Source organism: Pundamilia nyererei, unplaced genomic scaffold (genome assembly GCF_000239375.1).
Source record: "Pundamilia nyererei isolate P.nyererei 1_Seehausen unplaced genomic scaffold, PunNye1.0 scaffold00068, whole genome shotgun sequence".
Taxonomy (NCBI): domain Eukaryota; kingdom Metazoa; phylum Chordata; class Actinopteri; order Cichliformes; family Cichlidae; genus Pundamilia; species Pundamilia nyererei.
This window is the reverse complement of record NW_005187469.1, coordinates 387,450-413,407: the sequence shown is the minus strand read 5'-3', so window position 1 is coordinate 413,407 and position 25,958 is coordinate 387,450. Positions and strand designations below refer to the sequence as shown.

The 25,958-nt window shown below is 38.3% G+C and overlaps 1 protein-coding gene across 1 annotated transcript in view; it reads right to left on the bottom strand.

Moving 5' to 3' along the window:
• stx8 (syntaxin 8) overlaps nucleotides 1-25,958 on the bottom strand; it is a 47,094-nt gene that overhangs the window by 8,289 nt on the left and 12,847 nt on the right. Inside the window, exons 6-7 of the mRNA XM_005736222.1 lie at nucleotides 25,573-25,665; nucleotides 1,810-1,911 (exon numbers count right to left, since the gene is read on the bottom strand). Of these exons, the coding sequence (XP_005736279.1) occupies nucleotides 1,810-1,911; nucleotides 25,573-25,665 (195 nt within the window). The remainder of the gene's footprint in view (nucleotides 1-1,809; nucleotides 1,912-25,572; nucleotides 25,666-25,958) is intronic.

Below are 25,958 nucleotides of genomic sequence, written 5' to 3'. Positions count from 1 at the left end.
GACTAGGGTTTACAGAGAAGGGTCTGAAAAACAAATCCTATCCAGTGAGTGACAGTTCTCTGGTTGAAAAGGCCTTGTTGATGCCAGAGGTCAGAAAATATTGGCTAGACTGCTTCAAGCAGATAGGAAAACAACAGTAGCTCAAATCATCACTCTAAAAGTATGCAAAAAAGAGACTCTGATTGCAAAATGCATTAAACCTTGAAGCAGATGGCCAACAGCAGCAGAAGAGCACACCAGTGCCAGTCCTGAAACTAATTGCAAGAAACTGAGGCAATAATTTGTACTGGATCCCAAAATTAGACAACACTATATTGGAAAAATATTGTCTGGTGTGATGAGTCTTGTTTCTGCTGCAATGTTCAGATGGTATTGTCAGAATTTGGCATAAACAGCATGAAAGCAACTGGATTTGCCACTTAGCTCACTGCACTAGAAGGGCCTCCACAGTCACCGTATCTAAATCCAGTAGAGATCCTTTGTGATGTGATGAAATGGGATATTCAAGTCATGAATGTGCTCCTGACAAATCTGCAGGAACTTTGTAATAGTATCATGTAAATATGGACCAAAATCTGAGAAAAATCTTCCCAGCACCTTGTTGAATCTACACCTAAAAAATTAAGGAAGCTTTAAATGCAAAAGGGACTCAAATCTAGTACTAGGAAGCGAATGTATATGTATTTGCTCCATACAAACTTGCAGGTGATCATAAACATGAATGGACACACAAACAAATGCACAAACAGCCCAGGAATACTCTTCTGCCTGTGAAGATCGAGGGACTTCGCAAAAAAACGTTCAACAAAAAGAGAAAAAGAGTCCTGATTCTAACACAATCTAAGCTCTGGGATCTTCAAACAAACTCACGCTCAGGCACCATGGGGACAAGACCAACAGAATGAAGCATTTGGGGAGCTGACCTTCCTATTGCCTGCTCTGTTCCTGGCTGTGAGGTCTCCGTGCACAACAATGCAGTCTTTGCCATAGCAATGCGGTCTGGCATTTCACAGGGCCTACTGAGCCAGCCTCACTCACACTCACTGCCACATTCCATAGGTTGGCTTTAGAGCCAGTTAACACACATCTCGTGGCAGCTGTTTCCCTCTGAAAAGCGGGACCCTCTGAAAAGAGTGAAGCAGTCTTTTTGTACACAATAAAACAAAAGTTACACAAACCAAAGCAGATCAGTGATAATACTAAAGAAGGGTCATACATTCACAAAACTTCTAAGGAAAGAGGTCAACTCTGTAAATGTGAAGTTGAGACAACAGTGGCTGATGACACGGCCAACCCTCAGTGGATATTTGATGATTCCTCAAAGGACTTGCATGAGAGACCCTTAAAGCCAGGACACTGTTAGCAGGCGTGACAGACAAAACCAGTCCACCCACCATTCATTCACAACATGCTCTGTACTGAGAGGGCTTATTGCCATCAGCATCATTGTTTTTCAGCTCCATTAAACACTATTCTGGAAAATAAGAAAAAAGCAGCAGTAACACCAACGCTGCTGAAATGGCTTAATGGTGAAGATAGCTTTGTAATGCCAAAAGATCACAAGAAGCTTAGCTTGCAAAATGCACTTTTTGTGCATAGCTAACACAGAAGCAATTATCTTTCTTTATAACAGCTAAATGCATGGGAAAAACCTGCAACAGATATTTTATGGCAAGTATTTATGCTATTAAAGATTGTTTTATAATATTTAATTAAATGAACAGATCTATGTGGTCTTCTGTGCTCCATGGCATAAAAGACAAAGACATGACAAAGTGCTTTGCATGTGAAGGAAACAGGAATGCTCACCGCAAGAGGCCGACTTCGTCTCCACCAGCTTCACCCTTCGTGTTTCATTACGAATTCTGTTATCTGTCGTGTCCACAAGATGTGCAAGGTCGTCAATAATTTCTAAGAGACAAAAAAAAGACAAAAAAAAGGGGGGGGGAAGTCAGTCAAGCTAATTGCTCAGGTCAGATCATGTGCACTAGTAGATTTAGATTTTATTTTGCATTAATCAAGTCACTGACACACAGACAACATAATATACTGTAGAGAAAAATACATAAAAAGTACAAAGAAGAAAAAAAACAAATACAGGTTTTGCAAAAACTGTCTATCTGCTTTTCTTTACAATTGGGTAAAAAAAAAAAAAGCATCTTACAGAGCGAGATTGTCTAAGAAGTAAAGAGAGCTAGAGGTTCACTAATCTGCAAAGAACTGCATTAACAAATTATGGAACAATATCTGCATAACGCTTCATCTTTCGCGACCAAAAGAGCGGGGGTTGGGGACCGCTGATTTAAGGTTAAAGCTCTAACATGCAAAGAAGAAGCCACATGTGAACATTGTCTTCTTCTGTGGACCAAAGGTTACTTAAAATCGACCAGTCAGAAGAATTGAAATTTGAAAACATGGACACTGCATCCTCTGGACTAAAGAAGAGAGGAACCGTTCAGCCTGTTATGAGTGCTCATTTAAAAAGCCTGCATCTCTGATGGCGTAGCTTCATAGTAGAAAAGTCCAGTTACTGAATTGGCCTGCCTCCAATCCAGAGCTTCCATCAACTGAAAACAGTACGCTCATAATAAAATAAAAAGTATGGACGACACAGAACTGTTTAATTGCACAGAACTACAATTAAAATCTTATATATCAGACAAGAATGGGACAACATCACTTTCTCCAAATGTGCAACAGTTCTCAACTAAAACTGGAGATGCTACGCAGTGGTAAACATGGTCCTGTCCCAGCGTTTTTATGATGTGTTGCTGGCATCAAATTTAAGATGAGCTATTTTTTTTTAAATTAAAAGTGAACATTTGTTTTGGTTTAAACGCCTCATGTGTTTTCTATCTTCTATTGTGAATAAAATATGAGTGAATGAGATTTGCAAATCATGGCATTTCTATTTTTACTTACAAGCTACACAGCATCCCAACTTTTTGGGGATTTGGAATTGCCCCCCCTCCCCAAAGGTAACCATCTATATAAAAATGACTCTCAATGATGGACAGACAAGTTCTGCATTACATAACACCTGACCGGCAAACAAAAAGACAGAACCTGCCAACAGACATAAGTTGTGGCAGAGGAAGTAGGTCATATGAAAGCACTCCTTGCCCCTTCAAACGGTTTCACTCCTTCCTGGATTTAATCAGATCCTTATTTCTCATGAGTTTTGAAGACGTAAGCTGAGGCTTCTGGGACTATGCCTTAGGATCCAAAGAAAGAGAGTGTGTTCCTTTTGTGTGGGTGTGTTTGGCGCTGTGGCTAAGGTCTTTCAGTAGGAGTTCCTGACTTGAAGGTCGTCCAGATGGAAGCCTGTGTGATTTGTTAGAGCAAGCCACCGTGTTGACATGTCATCTCCAGAGATCTGGTGCAGCAACAAAAACAGACAGCTAAAAAGCCATCACACAGAGATGGTACAAACCGGAACCACGAAAACAACATGAATGGCTAAAAATGGCGAGTGAAATATATGTTAAGGAGCAACTGACTCACATGACAAGACTATGAGGAACAATGTAGAGTGAAATTTAAGAAATGGATAATGTTAATGTGTCAGTGACAGGATGAAATATTGATGTCAAAGGAACAAACTTTAGAGATAAAGCAATCTATAATGTTCATGCGATGATGTAGTTTCTTTCTGATGGTTTGTTGTATTTCTCTTTTTTCTTTTGTGTATATGTGAAATGGGAACAGACAGCTGCTGAAAAATTTCCAAATTAAAAGGTAATAATGTTGAAAGATGGCATTGATTTAGTCCATTGTATACTTATTCACTCAGACAACTACAAACTAAACAGGAATGGGAAGCTAAACTCATCTACAAACTAGTGCCAAGTTTACAGGCAGTGTTCTTCAGAAGGGGAACAACAATGTATTGCTACGGTAGGGCAAAGTAGTACTCAGTTGATATGATCTTCAAAAACTGGGCAACATGACCGAATTCCCACCAATGAGGGCTCGGGGCTGTCTGCAGCATTTATCTTTGTGAGCACAAATGTCTTCAACTCAAATGAAACTGCCTTGTTTCCCCCAGCTAGAGTCATCGCCATTTGACAAGACAGTTTGCCTTTTGGCTGATACCAAATAATTAAGTTGCAAAAATAATTAGAGGAAGGAAAGAAAAGCAAGTAAGTTTGAAGGGCCAGAATGTTAAGGGGCAAGGACAAGCAGATGGGAGACGTGAGATTGCCGTATGTACAGTGTCCCTCGAGACTTCCACATCACCATCTAAGCATCAGGCAACAATTTAGAAGGAAGAAATATTTCCTTTACAGGCAGAGAAGGGGTGTAGACACTGAACCATTCGTGCTGCATGCCACTCCAACTAGTCATGGATGTTTTCAGTCGCTGGTGCCAAGTTTCTTAATTCAGTTCTGGCCCAGCAATAACATCCCATTTCATTGATGAATTTCCATCCATTCTAGGACATGATTTTTAACTATAGTTGCAATGAAACGCTCAATTAACGTTTGCACTAAGAATGGCTGCACTACAATATACTGCCTTTTTACATGCGTAGTCTTTCAGTTCACTCTATTATCAAATCAAGTTTCTAACACCATAATTCTCAGTTTCCCATTGTAACTTATCTGTGTGACAGGTGCTGGCTTAGATTAGCTATACCACAAAGAAGCCCCTGTTTCAGACAGAGTTTATTTATTTAATGTGCTATCACACTGAATAAACCTCTAAAACCACAGCGTGGAAAAGCATGGCATGTGTGTACACAAATTTCTCCTGTTTGTCATTTTTTAGGATGCACTGCTATACGCTTATTTCACCTCAATTATGCAAAAGACAAGCGCTCTTATTGAACACATACTTTGTTTTTAAATATTTGTAGCTGAATTAGAATGGGATTTCTGATTTGTTTGTTTTTTTGTCTTATTTTTAAAGTAATCTTTAAAGACACTGCAGTACATTAAGAACATACTTTAGTTTCCTTGTATAGAAATATATACAGCGGGGCCTGTATAATCCACTACAATGGTTTTTAAATGAAACAACCAAGAAAAGATTGAACTAGAGACATTCAGATTTAATTCAGTGTCTCTAACCAAAGTACTGAATTAACTGTTTAGAAATTAATTACAGACATGTTTATACATAGTTTCTCATTTTCAGAGGCTCAAAAGCAATGAAAAACAGTGACTGAGTTGCAGTAAGGTTAAGCCTGCTCTCTTGTCACTTCATGAGCAAATAAGCAGATGAAAGATATATACTTGTATCCAGTTACTGTTCACTGAAGCTTTCAATATGAGGTCAAAAGAGATGTCTATGCAAGCAAGAGGTCATCTTTAGGTTGAAAACCAAAAATGAACGTATCAGAGAGATGGCGAGAGCTTTAGGTTAGCCAACATGGGACATTCTTCAAAAGAACGAATGCATTGACCAGCTCAGCAACACCAAAAGGCCTGAAAGACCACTGAAGTCTAAAGTGGATGATGACAGAATTATTTCCATTGTTAAGAAAAACAACCTTATAACTTTCAAGAACACTCTTAAGGAGCCGCTGTATCACTCTCAAAGTCTACAATAAAGACTTTAACAATGAATGTAAAAACAGAGCTTTTACAACAAGGTGTAAATCACTGGTTAATTTCATTAAAAACAAAAGTCCATATAAGGCTTTCCTCGAAAACATCAAAAAGAACCTGCACAGATCCAGAAAGTTCTTTGTACAAATTAACCTCCTAAGACATTAACTCTCTCATGGCATGCATTTTTAATTTCTCTTTGCTATTTGGGCTGATTGGGACCTGATGAATGTAAAAACAAAGAATTACATTTTTGTTTTGTTTTTTTTACCTGATTTTTGTTTGTGAGAAAAATCGGATGCACATATGAGGACATTCATTTTAAATTTCGATAGAACAGTGGCAGTATAACGTCCTCGTAAGTGGATATCAGGCCCTTGCAGAGCAATATTTAGTATTTTGGTCTAGACAACCCAAAATGTGATGTCCACATATGCGGACGCCAGGTCCTAGGAGGTTAAAACCTGGGTTAACTGGTACTAAATGGTGCAAAGAGAAAAGTACAGAAAGGCAAAGGAACAGCTCACGATTTGTAATATTTCCAAAGCAAACATAAACAAAAACTAGTGAACAGTTACTTTCATAACAAGAAGTTTTAAGTAGTTTTACAGCTCATACAGAACCAGGCAATCCTGGTTGTGCGTTTGTGCGTTTCCTTGGAACAATTTTCCTTTAGAAAACAGTCAAAATAACTTTAAATCAGATGAGGTTTTTAACTTTATGGACCAAGTCCCAGAAAATTTTGGTTACACCTGCTATAAAAGTGTTCGTATACTGGTTAGGATAGGTTTTCCCATTCTGGGATATTTTTTTTTGTTGTTGTTTCCTTGTTTTGTGTGTTAAGGTGAAATGTGTACTATATCAGCCTGTCCTGACATCCTTCTTGCTCATGACAGTGATCAAAATACTTCAGCTCAGCGTTACTAAGTAAGCAGCTTTGTTGCTAGATTTTACCACTTGTCATGACTCTTTAGCAGATTTCCCCCCCAAACACAGCAAAATAGCTGTTTGCAGTAACCTATTGCACTGCTCTCTCTCTCTCTCTCTCTCTGCTGTGTTCAATGGGTGAGAAAACTAGCAAGGCTTCAGAGTTACAGAGAACAGTGGTGCAAATTGTGAGGAAAAAAAAGACAGAAGTTTATCGCTGACACACATCACGTTTTTCACACTTACATAAAAAAGAAAAGCACAAAAACAATGGGCATAAACCTGGCCCTATTTAAAAGCAGAATGGGACCCCTGAAACACACGCACATACACCAATAGGAGACAGATGTTGCTTTCACATGATGTCACTTTATTCTGCTTTTTCCTGAGTTATCTCAACACCCCTTCAAGTGCCTTCTAGAGCTTGAATCTTTAAAATAAAAACAACAAACAAACGAAAAAACCAAAATCATCTTATGGCCACATTGCCATTTGGGGTCCGTTTCAGGTCTGTTTCCTCCATCTTTTCTGTCAGGATCATCTGGCACGATGGACAGATGGATGTAAATTACCAGTTACCAGGACTGGTAGCTCATCATCATCATCGTCATCATCATCATCCAGTCAGAGGTATCTTATGTAGCCCAAACCCTCTAGCTGCTGTCTCAACTAGCAATCGAATGTTATTTATATATTTAGTTTTACTATTTTTACTACAGAGAAAACTACTAACACGTCTGTAGAGTATTTTTTTCAAACACAACCATACAATGCCTCTTCTGGCTGAGTTTCCAGGAGAAGCCTCCTTGAGATTAGATGAGCAGCCATCCATGAATCCTCTAATATCTTTGGAAGGATGTTAAAGATTGAGTTTTGAAATTTAAAGCATTATATTGCAGTGGAAATGATCGTTAACAGACATTTATACCACTATAAAGCCATGATCTTAATAATAACACAAGGGGGTTTGCCAAAACTCCCTGATCTGCACAGATTCTCATATGAGCTGTATTCCCTTGCAGGAGAACGCCCTCTCCCATTAGCCCAGTTATTTAATTAAAACTCAGTGTGTTAAGAACCAATCTCGCTGAGCAATTAGTGGACTGTCTGATTCAACTTAAGAAGCAACAATCCAGATCCAATGTTAATAAGGAACTGGAAAGTTGTGTTACAGTTCTTTATCCAGACCAATAAAGGCACAATAGCAACAAAGAGAACAAGAAAAATATTACGCGAAAGCATGGACATCCCACAGTTTTAAAGATTGATTTTAATAGACATATAACAGGCATTTCTATGTGTATGTTTCTGTATAGACAGTAAGAGAGAACCTAGATCTAGAACAATGCAGAGTCATTGTTAGTGTATGCATGTATTCATTTTAAAACAAATCAGACAGCAAAGATGATGAAGTGCGGGGATTAATCAAAATTTGAACAATTTCACTTCCACATCACAGATCTATATCTGCCCCAAGGATCTGTAACGCTGACTCAAGCTCAAAGCTTTGGTTTTTTGTGTGTGTGCAGTGGAGGCACTTGGATAAACAGTTACGCCCCATGGATGCTCCAGGATGCGCTGTATTAACTTTGTATTATTTTAGGACTCATTCCAGGAGAGGGCATAGCACACAGAGAAAATGCTTGTTTCCTGTGACCAATTTAAACACAATCTAAGTCAGTGGGTCTAATTTTGTTGTGCTTATTCAGGAGATGATTTCTCCTGAGGATACAGAGAAAGGGGAAAGAGAAGAGAAAGGGTTTTTTAAGTCACCCCTCCTGTGGTATCTCTTGTTGCCGTGCAGGGAGGCCTGGCTACAACTGTTACCAATTGGCCCTGGTGTGACTGACTGTGTTTGAGGGTACTGCTAAAACACACACACATACACACACATCTCTGGGTGTAACTGGAACTTCACTTGGCACACGTAAAGGCACTCAGCATGATGATACTACTCATAGCAATTATGGTATTTACAAGAAGTTGCACAGTCTTGGAAAAGTTTCTTTCAACTTCTTTCTTTTTGGCCCTTGACTGCTTTTTGTACACAAACCCTGAGGGTCTATGATGAGTGAGGAATGTAGCGTTTACCTGTTTTTAACATAAGCACAAAACTCAACAATCAATTTAATGCTGAAACTAAAGACAAAAACAATGAAGACAAAATTGGATATGCACAATCAGGCTACAAAAGGTGAGCCTCTCTATTCCGGGGATTCCTATCACTGTTTAAATATTCACAATGGTGATCAATAATTTAAAACTTCATTTGCCAACATCAACAGTTCTGCAAAAGTCTTTTTTTTTAATCATGGGGCTAACCAAACATAATAAGATTCATTAGACATCAGAGAATCTTAAATAGCATTTTTTTTAACTACAGTGGAAATATGATACACAAATCTTACTTAGGCAAACCAGATGGAAAATGAGTTAAAGATGTAACGCTGTAGAAAACAATGTATACTACAAGAAATGTCTTGTACATGTAGACAAGTGTCTACATGTACATGTAGACAAGAAATTGAATAAGGAAGACCATCAGACAGATGTACACATGGACTCCAAGCTACACAATTATTTAAGTTTTACATGGGTAATGGCATGAAGCGTATTTTTTAAGTAAAGCTAATTTAGTGTCTTCCCAGAATTGACCAATTTTTGTGTATTTCTGACCAAATATGCATGTGTGCTGATGGGGTTTGTAATAGTATCAACATACGCACAATTTACACTCCCAACATCTGGCCTTCTGAAGTACTGATCCACATGAGAACAGATTAGTCTCACTTCTGGGCATCATTGTTTCTGGCTCCAACAAATCTGTGAGTTGTTTCAAAAGCACTGACAGACGCCTCCACTCAACACATTGAGGTGGGGGGTAAGATACCCTTTTATTGCATCATTACATTTTCTCCCACCAGGTTATTGGCTGCCACAGTGATGATGGATGTCTTGCTTTTGCAACTCATGCCATGTACACACTTGCCAGTGATCGAATTATAGAAATGTTTATACATATTGTGGGACAACCTTTGCTTTCAATGAAAACTTTGCATTGGCACTTTTGTTGTCAGCTTTGGAATAAATTTAACTTTACTATGCTACCAGGAGAAGACGTAGCCTAACGATCGCTGAAAGAGGCCCTCCACTACTGCGTATTCATTTCAAACAATATTCACGCTGTTACATCAGTGATTTGCAGTTCCTTGAATTTCTGACTGCAAGTCTTTCAGCAAGGGAGCATAAAATATTGACAGGGCTCAAGTGATAAGTCAAATATCATCTTATTATTCTGCAAACTTCAAACTAGCAAAACACGGGTCCTGGCATTCATCAGAATGATACTTTACCTAATACCACCCATCTGAACATTCCTCCAGACCAAGCCCAGGCTCGAAGGAGAGCTAGACAGTATTAAACAGGTGGCTGTACAAATGATGAACCTGAAATGTTCATCTTATACGTTTTATTTTATGCAGTCTGGATGTTTGTATTGAACTGATAAATTACACAAACTGGCATAAAGTGATGCAAATATACCAATATGCTGGAAAAGCACTGATCAACAACATGTAATACTATTAAATACGTGCTTTCACATTTCGTGCTTTAATCCTAAACATTTGTGTGCCAACCTGAAACAGAAACCGGCTGTGTGTCCACAGACAGTTTCACCTCTCTAACCCTGTTACGTTTACCAAAAGATCAATCACCGCACATGACGGACACCAAAAAGAACAACCAGCTGATGAATGACTTACTCAAAATTAGGAAGAAAAAAACAAAGACTTCAAAGAACAGCACAGAAATTCAAAAACCTGCCCATTAGTTCAGTTTTAGCTGATACTAACCATTGGGTTTATATTTGTTAGACACTAAATACAAAGGTGAAGGTTTTACATTTTTTTCCCACCAAACATTGGGTTTTCCCCAGATAATCTATTAGCCATTCCGCACAAGCATATGCATGTGGATACAGTAAATTTCATAGGACATGTTTCTTAAGCATAAACCAACAGCCCTGGACTCATATATGGAAAAAAAGCACCAAAGAAACATCTGTTATGCTGCTGTCTCAACCATGTTACGTAAGTTAAACTGGCAACGTTACCACAGTTCTTTCAGCCTCAAATTATACTTGTATATACACTCACCAAGCAGTTTATTAGAAACACCATACTTGAACACTGTGCTCACAGTGTTCAAGTATGTTAATGCTCTGTGCCATGGAATCCACTAGACAATTCGAAATACAATATGAAGGCATTATACAGTCCCAATCAAAAGTTTAAGACCACTTGCAAAATGGAAAAAAAAAAATCATATTTTGTATGGTCAGATCTTAACAAGGTTCCAAGAAGAGCTTCAACATCCAACAAGAAGCATGAAAATAACGCTTAAACTTTAAATTCTAACCAACTGCAACCCCAAAACAAAAACTTCAAAATCTTAAAGACACATAACAAATGTTATGGAAATCTTTTTATCTTTCCGAACAAAAAAACAAAACAAAACAAAAACATTTTGCCAATATAGTGGATTTTTAAATCACCAAATAACAGTATCGGTCTTATAAACTGCATATCGATTTTTACTCTACACTGTACCATACTACAACCTTACTATCATCTACCCCACCTCCAACCTCCCCACTCTTCTGTCTCTCATGTAGAAAGTGTCACTTCTTGCCAGCTATGTTACGTACCAAAGGTAAGGTGATCAGGCAATACCTTCCATATTTATTTCAATATTTCGGCCATCCTAGTTGCCTATTCTTGGATGTTCCAAACTTAATCTCGGATTCATTAACAGTCATGATAGCAGAGCTGGTATCATTACAAGCCGCAACAATGTGACTGTTACCGTTTTCATCTTGTGAGTCTGTGTTTGCATGTGTGTGCGTCACTGAGGAAAAACACATTCACAGTAACACCAACTGCGACAGTGAAACTACGACAAAGGTGGTGTTGAAATGCCAGCAGGTGTTTGTAACTATGTTTGTCATTCTGTGTGTAGGCAGATTTTGACAAGGGGATAGAGCAAGAACATTACAGGTGAGAACATTACGGAGAACATGAAGTGCTAATAAATAATTAAAATGAGAACTATAGAAATGAAATGCATTATTATTAAAAATAAATATAGGAATCTACTTTTTGAGATATACGTAGATGTAACTATTTTAACTTGCTTCAGTATTTCTTTGTATCAATTCCCCTATTTTTTGCTTTTCTCAACTTTCCCGTTCATTTATTAATTCATTTTAAAAATATATATTTATGCAGTCTTTATATATTTATGTTTTTTCCCTTTGCATTTTTCTCAGTTTATATTCCAAAGCTTATTTATTTCTAAATGTTAATTTTACATTTCCTTCTGCAGCTCTACTTCATTATGTAAATGCAGTGGCCTTTTCTAAGTCTTTCCAGCAGCACAGCATGATTAAAATATAAAGCCTTTGGAAACAGCATGGTTCTTTACTGGAAATGATTAGCACTGCACATATAAACAAACAAACAAAAAAAGTGAACTGATAGTACTGGCTCAAAAGTACCTAAACCTCATCAGCAGAGAAAATGATGTCAGCTTGGATAAGTGGTGACTATAAAACATTTTATGATCTCACATTTTCCAAGATAGTTACGAGCCATCAAAAGAATATAAACATTTATTACAATTAAATAAGATATTATCCACAGAAACAACACAAAGAAAGCCTCAAAAAAGTGTTGAATTACAAGGAATGAAAAAAAACTTTACAAACAGCTCTTTATCCTGTTAAATTAAACTGTTATGATGGCCAGCCATCACTGAAAAGTGAACAGTGAATATGAATTATAGCTGCCAGTGTATTGCATACAATTATTACACAAGTCATCTGCTCTGACTTTTTAGAATTGATGAAAAAAGGTCTAAAACTCTTAAAGCGCTCTACAAAGACCAACAGCACTGAGAAGAAGTTTGATTATTACCAGGCTTTTCACCATCATCACCCCTCTTATGGCCAGGTGCCACCAAACAATGTGTGTGTGATGAGCATGAGGGTGCCAGCACCATCAGTAGCAGCAGTATAAAGCAGGGACCACCCTGTCACTGGCACGGCACCTCCAAACCAGTCGCGGTTACACTTCATCACTACCATCACACTTCATTTGCAAGGACACCCGGGAGTGGGTGGCATATTAAGAAACAAGGAAATAGCAAAGAATGAAATATCATCAGTTTAATTGAATGAGTTTCATAGGACATGAGAACAGGGAAGTACCTGGATTCTCGAACAGAAATCAGGTTATCTAGTGCACTTCCTTGTTATGGTCAAATTAACATTAAGAAGACTACATTAAAAATGAAATGGTCATGTAAAGGAAAAAGACAATTAATGCAGGATTTCCTTTGACAAAAGCCCATTGAATATTTTTCCTTTTCAGCAATTTTACATGCAAAAAAACACTATGCCTGTGGTAAAGAGTCTATCCAATGTTTCCTATTCCCTATGTTCTCTGTGCCCCCCATCTGTCTCTCTCTCTCTGTGTCTATGGTGTGTAGGTGGGGTCTCCCTTCACTTGACTCTGCTCATCCCCTGTCCTAGCTCGATTACCTGCCTCCCACCAACTCACCTGTGTGCACTCAATTTACTTAGACTCTGACCGCAGTGGTAAGAAAATGCAAACTGACTTACACGAAAAGTGATTGTAGTGTAAGTCTTCAAGTCAGACCCTGTTTCACACATAATGCACAGGGTTTGTTGTTACTAAACTTTCTCTCTTACACTTCAGCATCATGTCCAGCCTGACTGTGTCTCTGTTGTTCCCTTGCCCATCCACAAACCACCAAAAGCTCTGTCTGCTTGCTGTGGTCTTTCACCACTGCAGCTGTAGTGCCAATTGCCCGCCATTCTCTCCACTGCCCCTGGATTTCTGCTCTCTGCCTTCAGCCTGATCCTTTAACCATCATTTACAGAATGTGAACACTTATGTTCAAATCCTGCATTTGCTTCCTGTTATTTGTAACAAGATAGTTTTTTCAAAATCATATAACTTTTAAAAACTACAAGATTTTATATTTTAGCTGTCAGAATGTTAAAAAACAAAAAAGTAGGCTTGGGAGGAAGTATTATTCCTTTAAAATGAAATTACACTGAAATCACACACATTTTCACTGTTGCTGGAACTAAACCATTTATACATGCATTCTAATAAAACTGAGCATGAGCTTTCTCAATTGCTATTTTTAAGTGATTAGAGGCTTTCCCAATAACGGAACAAATGTGTTTTAATTGAAATAATCTGAGTCAAATAACTCATCATCCCCTGTGGTGAGTGGAGCTTCCCGGCAATACGCTGGCCGGCTGACTGACTGAGGAGTTATGGAGGGACTTTGATCTTCCAGCCAGACCCTGTTTCACACATAATGCACTCTGACGCATAAAGACACATATGCTCTCATGCTCAGACACTGAGACAAATACACATGTATAGACATTTTGGTCTATCAGCATCATAGAATCAGACACACAGCTAGAGAAAGACACAAGGTTCTTGTATGTGACATGCTTCCAACAAGCATTTATGTCTCAAAGAGGAGCAGAATTAATTTACAGTGCTTCTCAGAGGCACCACTGAGCATTACAGAGTTGTATCATACCTAATACAGATGTTTTCCTGCAGAGAAGAGTTTGGGGCCAGTGGGTATTTATCTTCTGGGGATCAGTGGGGCATGGAACATGAAACATCACAGAGGTGTTTTTCAGCCTGGAAAGTTCTCAGAGATGCTGGGATCAAATCCGGACTTTACTTTGGATCTTGGTCTGTACAGCTTTCAAAAAGGTTCTTGAGTTCAAGTCAGCATTTCTGAAGCCTCTCTGAAACCTTTAAATACTAATAGGTGTTTTTTATAGAAATAAGACAAGAAGGTCAAACCGCGTTTTTACTTCCAACCAAATTCAATCATATTGACTGCAAATAACTTGCAGCACTTAGAACAGAAACATGATAATCTGAATAAGTTACATTTTCAAATTGTTTGTTTTAGCTGAAACTATGCCAAAAAAAAGGGATGGACAGATATATTACTTTTCAGAGACTCAAAACAGAACAATAAAGTTTTTATGAAACCATTTCATTGAGCTTAGTATTATTTGTTTTCCATATGTTTACTCAGCTTTCTCAGCATGGCACAACTGTTTGTTCCCTCTATGTCATTTATATTTATGAACTTTAAAAAGCGATCCAAAATATTGCGCTGAAACACAGTCATGCCAGGAACATATATTTGAATTTGAAACTGACAGAGTTAGGGACATTTGGCAAGCTAGGCTGACAGGAGAGATGAACTGCTGAAGTTTGTGGTGGATTTAGGGTAACTGCACTCTACTCATGAAAACCAGAATGAAAGTTTGGCCACCAGTGCGGCTGAAATAACTTCCCATTTCAACAGCCTCCCACATAATTGTGGGCAGCTAGGAATGATGGAGGGTACAAAGAAACCGGCACAAAAACATGATGCAACAATACCACATGCTTTGCTGCACTTAAAAACACGGCTAGATGCGCAGACAATTAAACAGTGAGAAAACCACATGTATACACAGTGACACAAACACATTAGGGCAAACATGTGACTGTAGCCCAAGTAGCTGGACTCTACCCTCATATAAATCAATGACACACACTAACAAATGTGTCATTATCATACTGATCCTATTAAGTATGACAGTGTATTACATGTATATGCTGAAAGCATTTAAGCAGCTGCACCTACAGCTGTCGCATAATTACAGAGTTCCTCCAGATGATGAGTCAAAAGGAGGCGGTGCTGATCACTGAAGGAGAAGAAGAACCCTCCTCAGAGGATTGAAACAAATTAACAAAACCTGTGAGAGATCCTGTGACTCCTTCTTCATCTTGCCTAAACGTGGATCATTCCACCCCCACAACACAAGGACACAAGTTTAAATAATTACACTTTGTAGGTGGAATCACACAGTTTTACTGAGTCCTGCAGCTGCTGTGCCGCCACAGCCTCTACTGCCCACTAGTGGATTCATGTGTGGGCTACACAAGTCTACTGCTGAACAACTAATTACAGTGTTTCTATCATGGCCACAGAGCAAAGAGCAAAAATATAAATAAACAAAACCAAACTACTTTATTCACTTTACTTAAACAATTTGCGTAGCCTTGTTTCATTTCAGTTCAGTGAAAGTCTTCTATGGCGTTATTTTTGTGCCACTATTCTGAGCGCACGTAAAAATAATTTGAGTGCACGTAAAAAAAGTTTGCAGGTGCAAGTGTTGCATTTTGAGGAGAAATTTATTTTGAGCAAAGAAAAGCTAAATTTGAGTGAACAAAAGTCATTGCTGCGTGCAAAAAATGTATTTCAGTGTTTGCTATTATCCATACACACACACACACACACACACACACAACAGCAGCTCCTCTCGCTCAGTTTTTGCATTTGCTCGCGCTCGCAACGTGTTGCTCGCGCTCGCAACGTGTTGCTCGCGCTCGCAACGTGTTGCTCGCGCTCGCAACGTGTTGCTCGCGCTCGCAACGTGTTGCTCGCGCTCACAACGTGTTGCTCGCGCTCTCAACATTTCTGGCCGTGCGCGCTCAACTCTTTCTGTACACCGTTATATTTGTGCCACAAAACCAGCCAATCACAGACTTGGATGCAAAAAAATCTGATTGGCTGTTTTGGTCTCCAACTTGCACCTGCAAACTTTTTTTTAACGTGCGCTCAAATTTTTTTTACGTGCGCTCAGGATAGTGGCACAAAAATAACGCCATAGTCTTCACTGCATTTTGCAGTCACTTTTCAATAAATGCAAATAAAACTTAACTGAACATGCCCCCCACAAAGCTGTCCAGTTAGGAGAAACATCGGTGTGTGTTGGTCTTCCTTAGTATGGAAAGTGTGTGCCCATTCACACTGCAACATTAAAGTACTGCTTGGCTCAGATGTGTCACAATAGGAGCTTGGAGACAAAAATACAGGCTGGGGTTAAGTCAAGAGTGAAACAGATGAAGCTGATAACAGATCAGAAGACTTTTTAAAAGATGATTAAAGACTTGTTGCAATTTATAATGGAGCAGTGATGTATCACTCTGAAGGTTAGCTGATAGGCATCACTTAAAGGCCAACTTGAAGCTCGATTCTGCCAAATGCCCCGCCAGCGTAATAACAATACGGGGCATGTTATGTCTACCAGTACCTTGCACATATTTTAGTACAAACAAGCAGTGAGATTTCAGAACACTTAATAGTTCACAGTTATGACTATTTTTTACTTCATGTAAAATACTTTATTATTGATGTTCCGAAAGATATTTTGTTTATTTTCAATTTAAAGAAGAGCTATTGTGCTTGTTACTTGCTTGCTTGTTTATTTTTTTTTCTCTTATTTTCATTTTAACCATTTCCTCCACTTAAGATTTTTTTTTAAATTTGCTTGTGATTCTTCATTTGTCCATTTCTTTCTTTGCAATAGCTTTAATAAAATTTGTTAACCAACTTCTTAATAAGTAAGCTAAATTAGGCTGTCTTCACTGTAATTCCTCTTCACATCTCAATATTGCACATTCTCATCGTTGCTTTCTGTCATACTGTCCTTCCTGGTTCTTTCCTAACCCTCATTTTTAATCCCTTGCTCTTCTTAAATGTCTCCACTCAATCACTGAAGGGATAAAACCGCTTCACCTTACTAGCGGCACAGTACATTTGTAAGATTAACCCACCATGCTCTCTACCGCACCGTCTGTGATTGCGCCAACTTACATGTGAGGTCTTGCATTAACGTCTAGCTCTCTGACTGGACAGTGGTCTCTTAGCTCTTCATGCAGATATAAATACGACCTATGTGCCAATCACAACTTGACAACATGTGCTGTACATGTGGTCCACACCTTCGGCACAAACAAAATGATCACACACTTAGACAGGGCACTCACACTTTCAAACACACACACAGACTCTGAGGGCAGGCTGCTAAAGAACAGATGTATATATGTGCACTTGCGCACACACGCACACATTAAAACATAAAAATGCCCAGAAGATGAAGGTGCAATGTTCCCCCTGTGCTTAAATGGGAACCACGTGCTGGCTGTGGGTTGAGGCAGACTTAGTAAAGTAAGTCCTTCCACTCATTATGTGGGATGACCCATGCTTCCTTGAGGCTGAGGAAAGCGCAAGGCAGCTTTCTGCTAGTCGGCCCTTTGAATGCAGCCTCCAAACCAGAGTGGTTAGCAATTATATAAACAGAGGAGGAGATTTGTTCCCGTTGTCACTTGCGTTAGCCAAAAGGAACCTGCCAGACCAAGTCGGAGTCCGTCTAAGGTACCATTAAATGGCAGGGAACCCTTTGGTCAGAGCCAATGGAACTGGCAGCTGTAAATTGCAAAGGTTCCCATCCATGAATACCACCAACAGCTATAAAGGTAATGTGATTGCCCCCCAATAATAAATATAAACATCAATGTACTGTCAAATTTCATTTGAAATATATACTTCACAGCTCCTCCTTGTTTTGCATAGAACGTTTTCACACTAAGATTACTAATAAATAAGGTTTACTATAAAATAAAATTCAAATGTATATTAATACTGTAGACAGTAACACCAAGAGGTAAAGTAAGAATAGCTGAATAAAGCCTTATTTAAGGTGTTTATGTGGTACACAAATAGATTTTGAAAAGCATGACTCCCTCCCATGGCAATCTTCTAATTCAATTAAATTCTTCTGATTCAAAAAGGCAGCAATGGGTTGAGGCTGTATCCGTCATCATTCTGAGCTGAATGAGTGAATTAATGTCTGGACAGTTGTGTGTCATACTGGGAGTGTGGGAAAAGAAAAAAACAAGCTCCAATAAGTCTCACAAAAATTAGCAATTGCTGTATATTATATTATCTATCTATCTCTCTCTCTATCTATCATGGGTCATGATGACTCATGAGTCATGGCTTAGTCTAAAAGCCGTTATTTTAAAGGTTACAGGAATACTATATGTAAAATTTGTGTAATCTATAATAACAAATGGCAGTAAGGTGGTGTAGAATAAGACACTCTAAAGCACACAAAGATAGATTACTGGCAATAAAGCCAAATTCATCAAAGAACACCTTGCCCAGTGAGTGTTTGTTTCCAACGATGTCTCATCTGCTTATAAGACAGTGGTGGGAAAGGTTGTTGAAATCATACCTTCTGGATTTTTTCCCCCCATTTTCCTCATTAGTCTACTCTTTTTTGGTAATATGCACAATTAATAGTTTGTGAAAAAGCTTACAAGTGCCAGTATGGTGGCTATGTATATTGTGAGAATTGATGGACTAGCTAGAGAGTGGAAGGGAACCTCGCCCAGTCTCCATACAGGCCTGTTGGTAGACATCTGGAAGGGATCCGGGTCTGAAAATGAGCTAAGTATGATAGACCACAACTCACTACTGCATCATACTGTATACTGGGCTTCTTTGAGTGCCTGTCCACATGCACAGCATGTCTGTTAAATGTGCATCTAAGCACTTTTAAACATGCATGTACATGAAAGCTAGAAAGCAAAACAATAAACCTAGAACAAAATCAGGTCCCCACAGGAGTCGAATCAATCTGTCTCCCCAGTTAACATGATAAAGTTACTACAAAGCTGGAAGTAAGAATAACTAGCCGCATGCTAATATCTCAGCTGGCAGATTCTGTCCATTACAGATATACAGATACTCTTATTTTTCCATAGCCATTCATTTTCAGTGAGACAGAAGCAGGGGTGTACTATAACTATAGGTTTTTCTACTCTTTCTTATACACACAGAATATTCTGATAATATGATTTTGTCCAATTTTGTATGCAGTTTCTAAAACACAGGCAGCTGACTTCAACACAGTTTATTAGAGGAACTAACAAAGTCACAATGCCAAAGAGGCAATACTTGAGCTGAACAGACCATAAAAAGATTTTATTTTAGATTTCTTTTCAAAAGAAACATCAGCACCCACAAACCTGCAACGTCAGGATCATTTGATCCACAGACCTGTGGTTCGGGTGGTTCTTAATGTACTACAATATCACTTACATTATGATACAGAGAAACTAAAAATGAGTCACCATGATGCATAAAAAAGGCACAAACTGCTTTAAAACTGGCTTCGTCATAAGTGTGCCACTAGAGAATACCACTTTCAATTTCACACTTTGTTTTTCCATTGATGTTGGACTTTTGACATTATTGGTGGTTAAATAATAAAGAATATGTAAAACGCTTATACAAATGTGTTTCCTGTTGTTTTCGATGGCTGGAAAAATCGCTTAAAAAATAACTAATGCATAAAATTGTCACAATGTGGTACAGAAGTTGTATGTTCACAAAAGATTTTGTTTTACTGTGAAACCTTTTGATGTGATTTCAGTATTTGCTGAGCAATGGCTAACCTTCTTAACAGTGGCAGGTGAGATGGCTAAAGCAAGCACAAATGTTTTTCCGGGTGTCTCCACCATGACTCTCTTTTACCACTTTGACAAACCATTTTTCTTTCTGGAGTACGAGCAATCCTGCCACTGGCTTTTTAATGTGGGGCCTTTCTTGCAAACATCTATCACCAGCACACATTTGCTCCAGATGGATCGAGATAAATCAAAGTCAAGATGGTGAACAAAGACTGCTGCTTGTAATGCAAAAAACACATTGGGGGGAAAAAAAGACGGGTGAAAACCTACACGTTAGGATGTGGGAAATTATTTTATTCTATTCCTTTTTTTGGTTGTTTTGGAGAGTCAAATCTCCTTATAAACACCTACGTTTTTCATACCCTTGATTGCCATGGAAATCTTGTTAATTTCCAGCATCAATATTTTGCTGTACTTAAAATTTTTTAAATGCTTTATTCAAGCAACAAGCCGGCCAAAAATAAATCAATGTTAATAAACAGTAAAAGATATGAAAACTTTGCAGTTAGGGATTACTTCAAAGAACAAGTATGTGTGATAGAAAGTAACCTACTGGCACTGAGCCACCGTGTCAGAAAAGCACATAAGGAAACATTCAACCTTTTAATGTATGGATTTTTTCATGCAACCCACCACAGAGTGAACAGGACTACCAATGACTATCACATTGAGATCAATCACTGTTTATGGCGGAACTCCTGGAACATCGAGAAATTCTACACAAAAAAGCCAGTGTAATCACAAAAACAGTCAAGAAAGCTTTTCTAAATAAGAGAAAGGGTCTTAGTCCACTGAGGGGGGACAAAGAAAGCATGATTGATGGAATGTCTTTAGACGTTTTTCCATTAGTGTCTCAAAATGTTAATTTCTTTACTGTTCCAAACTAGATTATTCATCATTCACTATTGGTGACCCTCATGCCACTGTCAGCCCCCTCTCCTTCGCAACTTTATCAATAAGACACCAAAAAGGCCTTAGACAAAGATGGATACCAACATGGATAAATAGAGAAATAAGAACACAGGGACTCGTGATTGATTATGGCATATTTCTGATAGCCCCAAAAGTCAGGCTGGACAGAGCATCTTCATTTGGCTGGCTTTTGTTTTCCCATCAGACGTACGTCTATTAAGTTTAAAAAACCACTTTAAAGCCCTTCACGATGTCCTTAAAGTTGTCATTTTCTTATGAGAAATGAAATTATGAGAGTGTGGAACATTTTCCCTTCATCCTCTGTAGCTCTCAATAATTCACAGTCACACACCAGTCAGCCAATCTGGTGGTCACATAAGATGATGCTCTTTTTCGGCTCATTGCAAGCTTGACATTCCTTTGATGACAACACTTTTCTGGACATCGCTAACTCTACGCGTTTCCATTTCGTCTGGAAAACACTACTCACTAGTACCAGCCTCGTTTTCAAACCAAGTGAATCAAACAAACAATAAATCAATCAACAGCTCTAACCACACAGACTTTCTGCCAGTGCCATCATTAGTATAGTTTATTTGCTCACTGAGCTGTTTCTAAAAGTAGGAGCAACCAAGAGGTCTGCGTTCTCTGGGGTAGCTGCTGATGTCACTGTGCAGCAGTGAGTGCCTCTCTCCTCTCCATCTACTGTTTATTTGAAGTCATTATTCCTCCACATATTGGCCCTTTAAACGCTCTGCTAGAGCAGAATCAAATCAGTGATTTAATAATCAGCTCAAAATTACGTCTACTGTGATCTGTTTTAAAAAAAAACAGCTAAAAGATTAGTGGACACTTGGCAATTAGCACACTTCAGTCTGGGTGGCGACATGCATCAAAAGGTTACACAAACTGACCCATTGCAGCGGCCATTAAATATCAATAATGATATCAAAAAGAACCAATAGTAGTTGGTAAATGTAAAAAGTAGTAAATGTAACTTGCCGATCGCAGACTGATAGTAGACCTATTCCATATTATGGCAACACTTATGGCAGGTTTCAGTGCCAGTGTTGGTATGTTTGACAATCTCACAGCAAAAATCAAATGAGTCATTTATTTGAATAACATAAGCTAAATACAAAATTCCTGACCAAAACTAAGCAGAAAACTTTCACTCTCTGCGTTTATATTTCCTGGTTTTTAATAACATATAAGATTTGAAAGAACATGCCTTTGCCATACATGGCATATTTCACTTCTGCAGTATTTCACTACCAGTCAAATCCAATTCAAATGTGCAATTTAAAATCTAACAAACGAGACAGCCTCAAACGTTGGCCACCCTTTTCAAAAAAAAGCTAATTTAGTGAGCTTGCCACTGTCTGTCACTCATGAGTAAAAGACATTGACATGGACTGATGTCACTGCTCCAGGCCGCAATATGAGAAATATCAACACCAATAAAGCAAAATTAATGTTGATCTTTCTTGGTAGTGAGGAAAACTACAGCTGACGCGAGCTGTTTTAGTTGGTGTCGGACTATTTTCGGCAACATTTATTGTGGAAATGAGAACATAATAATCTTTGGCAACATTACATAAGAAACATTAAAAGAAAAAACTGATGATGACATGTCATTTAACTAATTGTACCACATAAACAACAAGGATTGAATTTCGTATTTTACTGCAATTGGAAAGAAAAGTTAGAAAATGTGCAGTTTGCTCATTTTAGTCTTTTGCTCAACGCAAAGTGAGATAAATGGTCTGCTTGCTCATTTCTACATTTCAGTTCTTTTTGATTCAGTCAAACTGAAGGGTTGAGGGCTTTGGGTTCATCTTAAAACCTCTGAAAAGGGTCAACTTCATTGCTGACCTCACCCGGAATCGTTTCCCCAAAAGGAAATGACTGCAACCTCCACTGCACTTTGGTCATGAGCTAGACTTGACGAGCCAAACTACAAAGAGCTTAATCTATTTATAGGGAAACACTGCTACAGTACAGTGATCAGGGGGAAGAGGAACCCCACAAGACGGAAAGACAGCCGGACGCCGAGGTTACACGCCAACTGTCAAGATCAAGTAGAAGTCTTGACATTCTCCTACTTTAAAACTTAAATCCATTTCCTCTACCTCTCAGAAAACATTCTTCTGACTTTTTATGTTGTCAATTTTTATGTTAAATGCAAGTAAGAAAACTGCCTTGAGAAATCATCCTTTGTACAGAGGAAATAATTTCTGTATTTTTCATTTTTGATGGCAAAGAGCATCAAATAATTAAAGTTTTTATGCTTATATACAAATACAGTTTGTATCTAAGCAGGAGAAATTATAATATATCCAAGTTAAGAATACAGCTACATTTAATGCAAGTACTCAAAAGATCTACAGTTGTGTTGCTAGGATAGAGTAGTTTCAGTTTTAGTCACCGTTGTATCATTTTCCTAAATCAGTTCTAGAGACATTGTCACTAAGTAAATTTAAAGTGTTTTTGCAATTAAAAAACGAAATAAAAATATATAACATATTCATCCTTTTCATCTTTTCATCGTTTTCACCCCCCCAGTCTAAGGGGTACAGATATTACTGACAAGTGACGAACAAAAAAGACAACAAAATGGAAGAGAGTAAGGGGAAACATTTTTAAAAGGTTATGAAATAACAGTCTGCTGTCAACAGTGAGTGAGATGCAACTGAAAGGGCAGAAAAAGAACAATCATGGGAAGCAACATAGGAAGGTTAAAATAAAATAAAAAAGAAATAGTGGAAGAGCAGGCGCTGTAAATCATAACCTGGTGTAAACGAGTTAAAAGAACTTTAGTCCTGGCTGTAAAATGTGGACTGAGAACAAGAAAACTGTAAGAAGCTCAGACCGCTCCATCAGATGATGTTTATACACTTTAACAGCATCCCGCATGTCCCCAGATGCCAGTTTCCTTCACGCACCACAAACTGCTTCCATAACCAACACATACAGTGAGATTACTACCTAATATATTGATTAGCAGTCTTGAGAGGAGAAAAAAGTAGTAACAAGTGAAGGTTTTTACATTTTTACTTCAGATTTGGTTCAGGTTACAACACATGGGGTCCATTACCCACAGGTGTCACATTTTTAGGCCTTTACAGCAATGAAGAATTCAACTACCAGCAAATCTATTTTCAAGATTCACGTGAGGCCTAAAAACAAGTTTTTGTTTCCAGTGCTAAAATAAAACAAGAAAAATAAATTTTAAGTTTCAACTCCCCCATTGTCCAATCAGGTTCATATTTAATAACAAAACTTTGCAACAAGCTGGGGAAAAAAAACTTTTCAAGGCACAATAAACACACTAGTTGGATAATTGGAGCAATACTCTGTCTCTGATTCAGTGTGACAACAGGAAAGCAGACAAAAGTCATTCACATTTCCTTTCTTTCTATTCCCTTCACTGATCATTGTCAACCATCATCAGTTAAACACCTGTCATTTCCTCACAGCAGAAGGAAATGTTGGACGTTTTCATACCGAGATCATTCGGTTATACAACCTCTAGACTTGTTTGGGCACAACTGCTCAGACAGGATATTACAGGATAGTACAACGCCTCCTACTCCCAACTGGAAGCTGGTCATCAAAGCAGAAACACATAACTGTACTAGGAAAAGGAAGAAAAAAACAAAACCACCAGACGAGCAGGTCCTATAAGGTTAATCAGACAGTCAACGAAAAGAAAAAAAAAAAATTCATTCTTTTTACTTTAACTTGGCATCACACTATGAAAATTTGTTTTATAATGTCAACAATAATATAAGATTTAGGCTTTATCACCTATGGATCTCTGCAAATACACAACACCAGTGTTTACAGTCACTGCTAATTGCTGATATTTTGATGTTACGTGTTTTTAAGATAATCTGGCTAACCACGGAGAGAGAAACCTTCAGTTTGAAGTTTACCCACTTATACTCAAGTGTCTGTGACAGAATCCTAGGCATAACGTCATTCAGCCTCACCACTCCCTTATTATTGCTGTGTGTTAAAATATCTACTTTCCTCTTTTATTGACTCTCACTTTTCCCCCCTGATTTTCACTAGAGGAACTGACAGATTAATGCATCTGTGCTTTCTGTCAGTGCAAACATTAAGAGATAGCACTCACGGTTACATTTTCTTTTTACAAAAAGTGATAAGATATGGATGTACTTCCTCTTGGTAAGGCAATACCCTCAGGAGGTTGCCTATTATCCACTCTAGTGTTTAGGGAGCAATGCATTAAAGTAATTGTTTACCAGTTGACAGATGTTCATCTTTAAATCTTGCGTCTCAAGTACCACCCATCTAAGTGAAAAAAAAGAAAAAGTCTGGAGCAATGCGCTCAATTCTGTACAGCACATCTGCCTGTGATGGAAGCTATTTATGGATTGAGGAGTGATATTTTGCCAGGAATAACTCAAAAGAACCATTAGTTCTGACTGAGCAGATCTGTTTTTTTCATTTATTTAAGCTGCCTTAGCACAGGCAGATGTATGACAAAGGACATTGGGGCAGACCTAAATGTGATGCCAGGTGCTCTGATAATAGTAGGTGTGTGCTGGGCACTGTTAGTTATGTGGTGGTGTGGGAGAATATTAATGTCCATGAGGCAAGTAGTTCCACTGCAGAAGAGAGGTATGGCTGACTGCTTTCACACTGTGTTGTGTAATGTGTCTGGAATTTGATGAATATGTACAGACACACACACACACATAAAACCTTACCATTCTGTTCATCCAGTTCATTGCCAATCTCCTGGCCCATTATCTTCTGTCGGCTGATGACAGCTGCTAGTGCATCCAAGCCTGCATCCTGAGCTGAGATGAGAGGAAAGAAAACAAAGACTGTTACAAGCTTGACCATGAGACGAAAAATGAATCAACTGATTTTATGTATTGTAATTTACCATGACTGCAAAACAAGGCAAAAATGAAATGAATGTGATGAATGATACACAAAAAAGACAAATGTAGTAGTGGTGACATATATATGTCGTAAATATTTGTGAAACTGGAATGACAGGCTGCTCGTAGAAGAGAAGAGAAGAGAAGAGAAGAGAAGAGAAGAGAAGAGAAGAGAAGAGAAGAGAAGAGAAGAGAAGAGAAGAGAA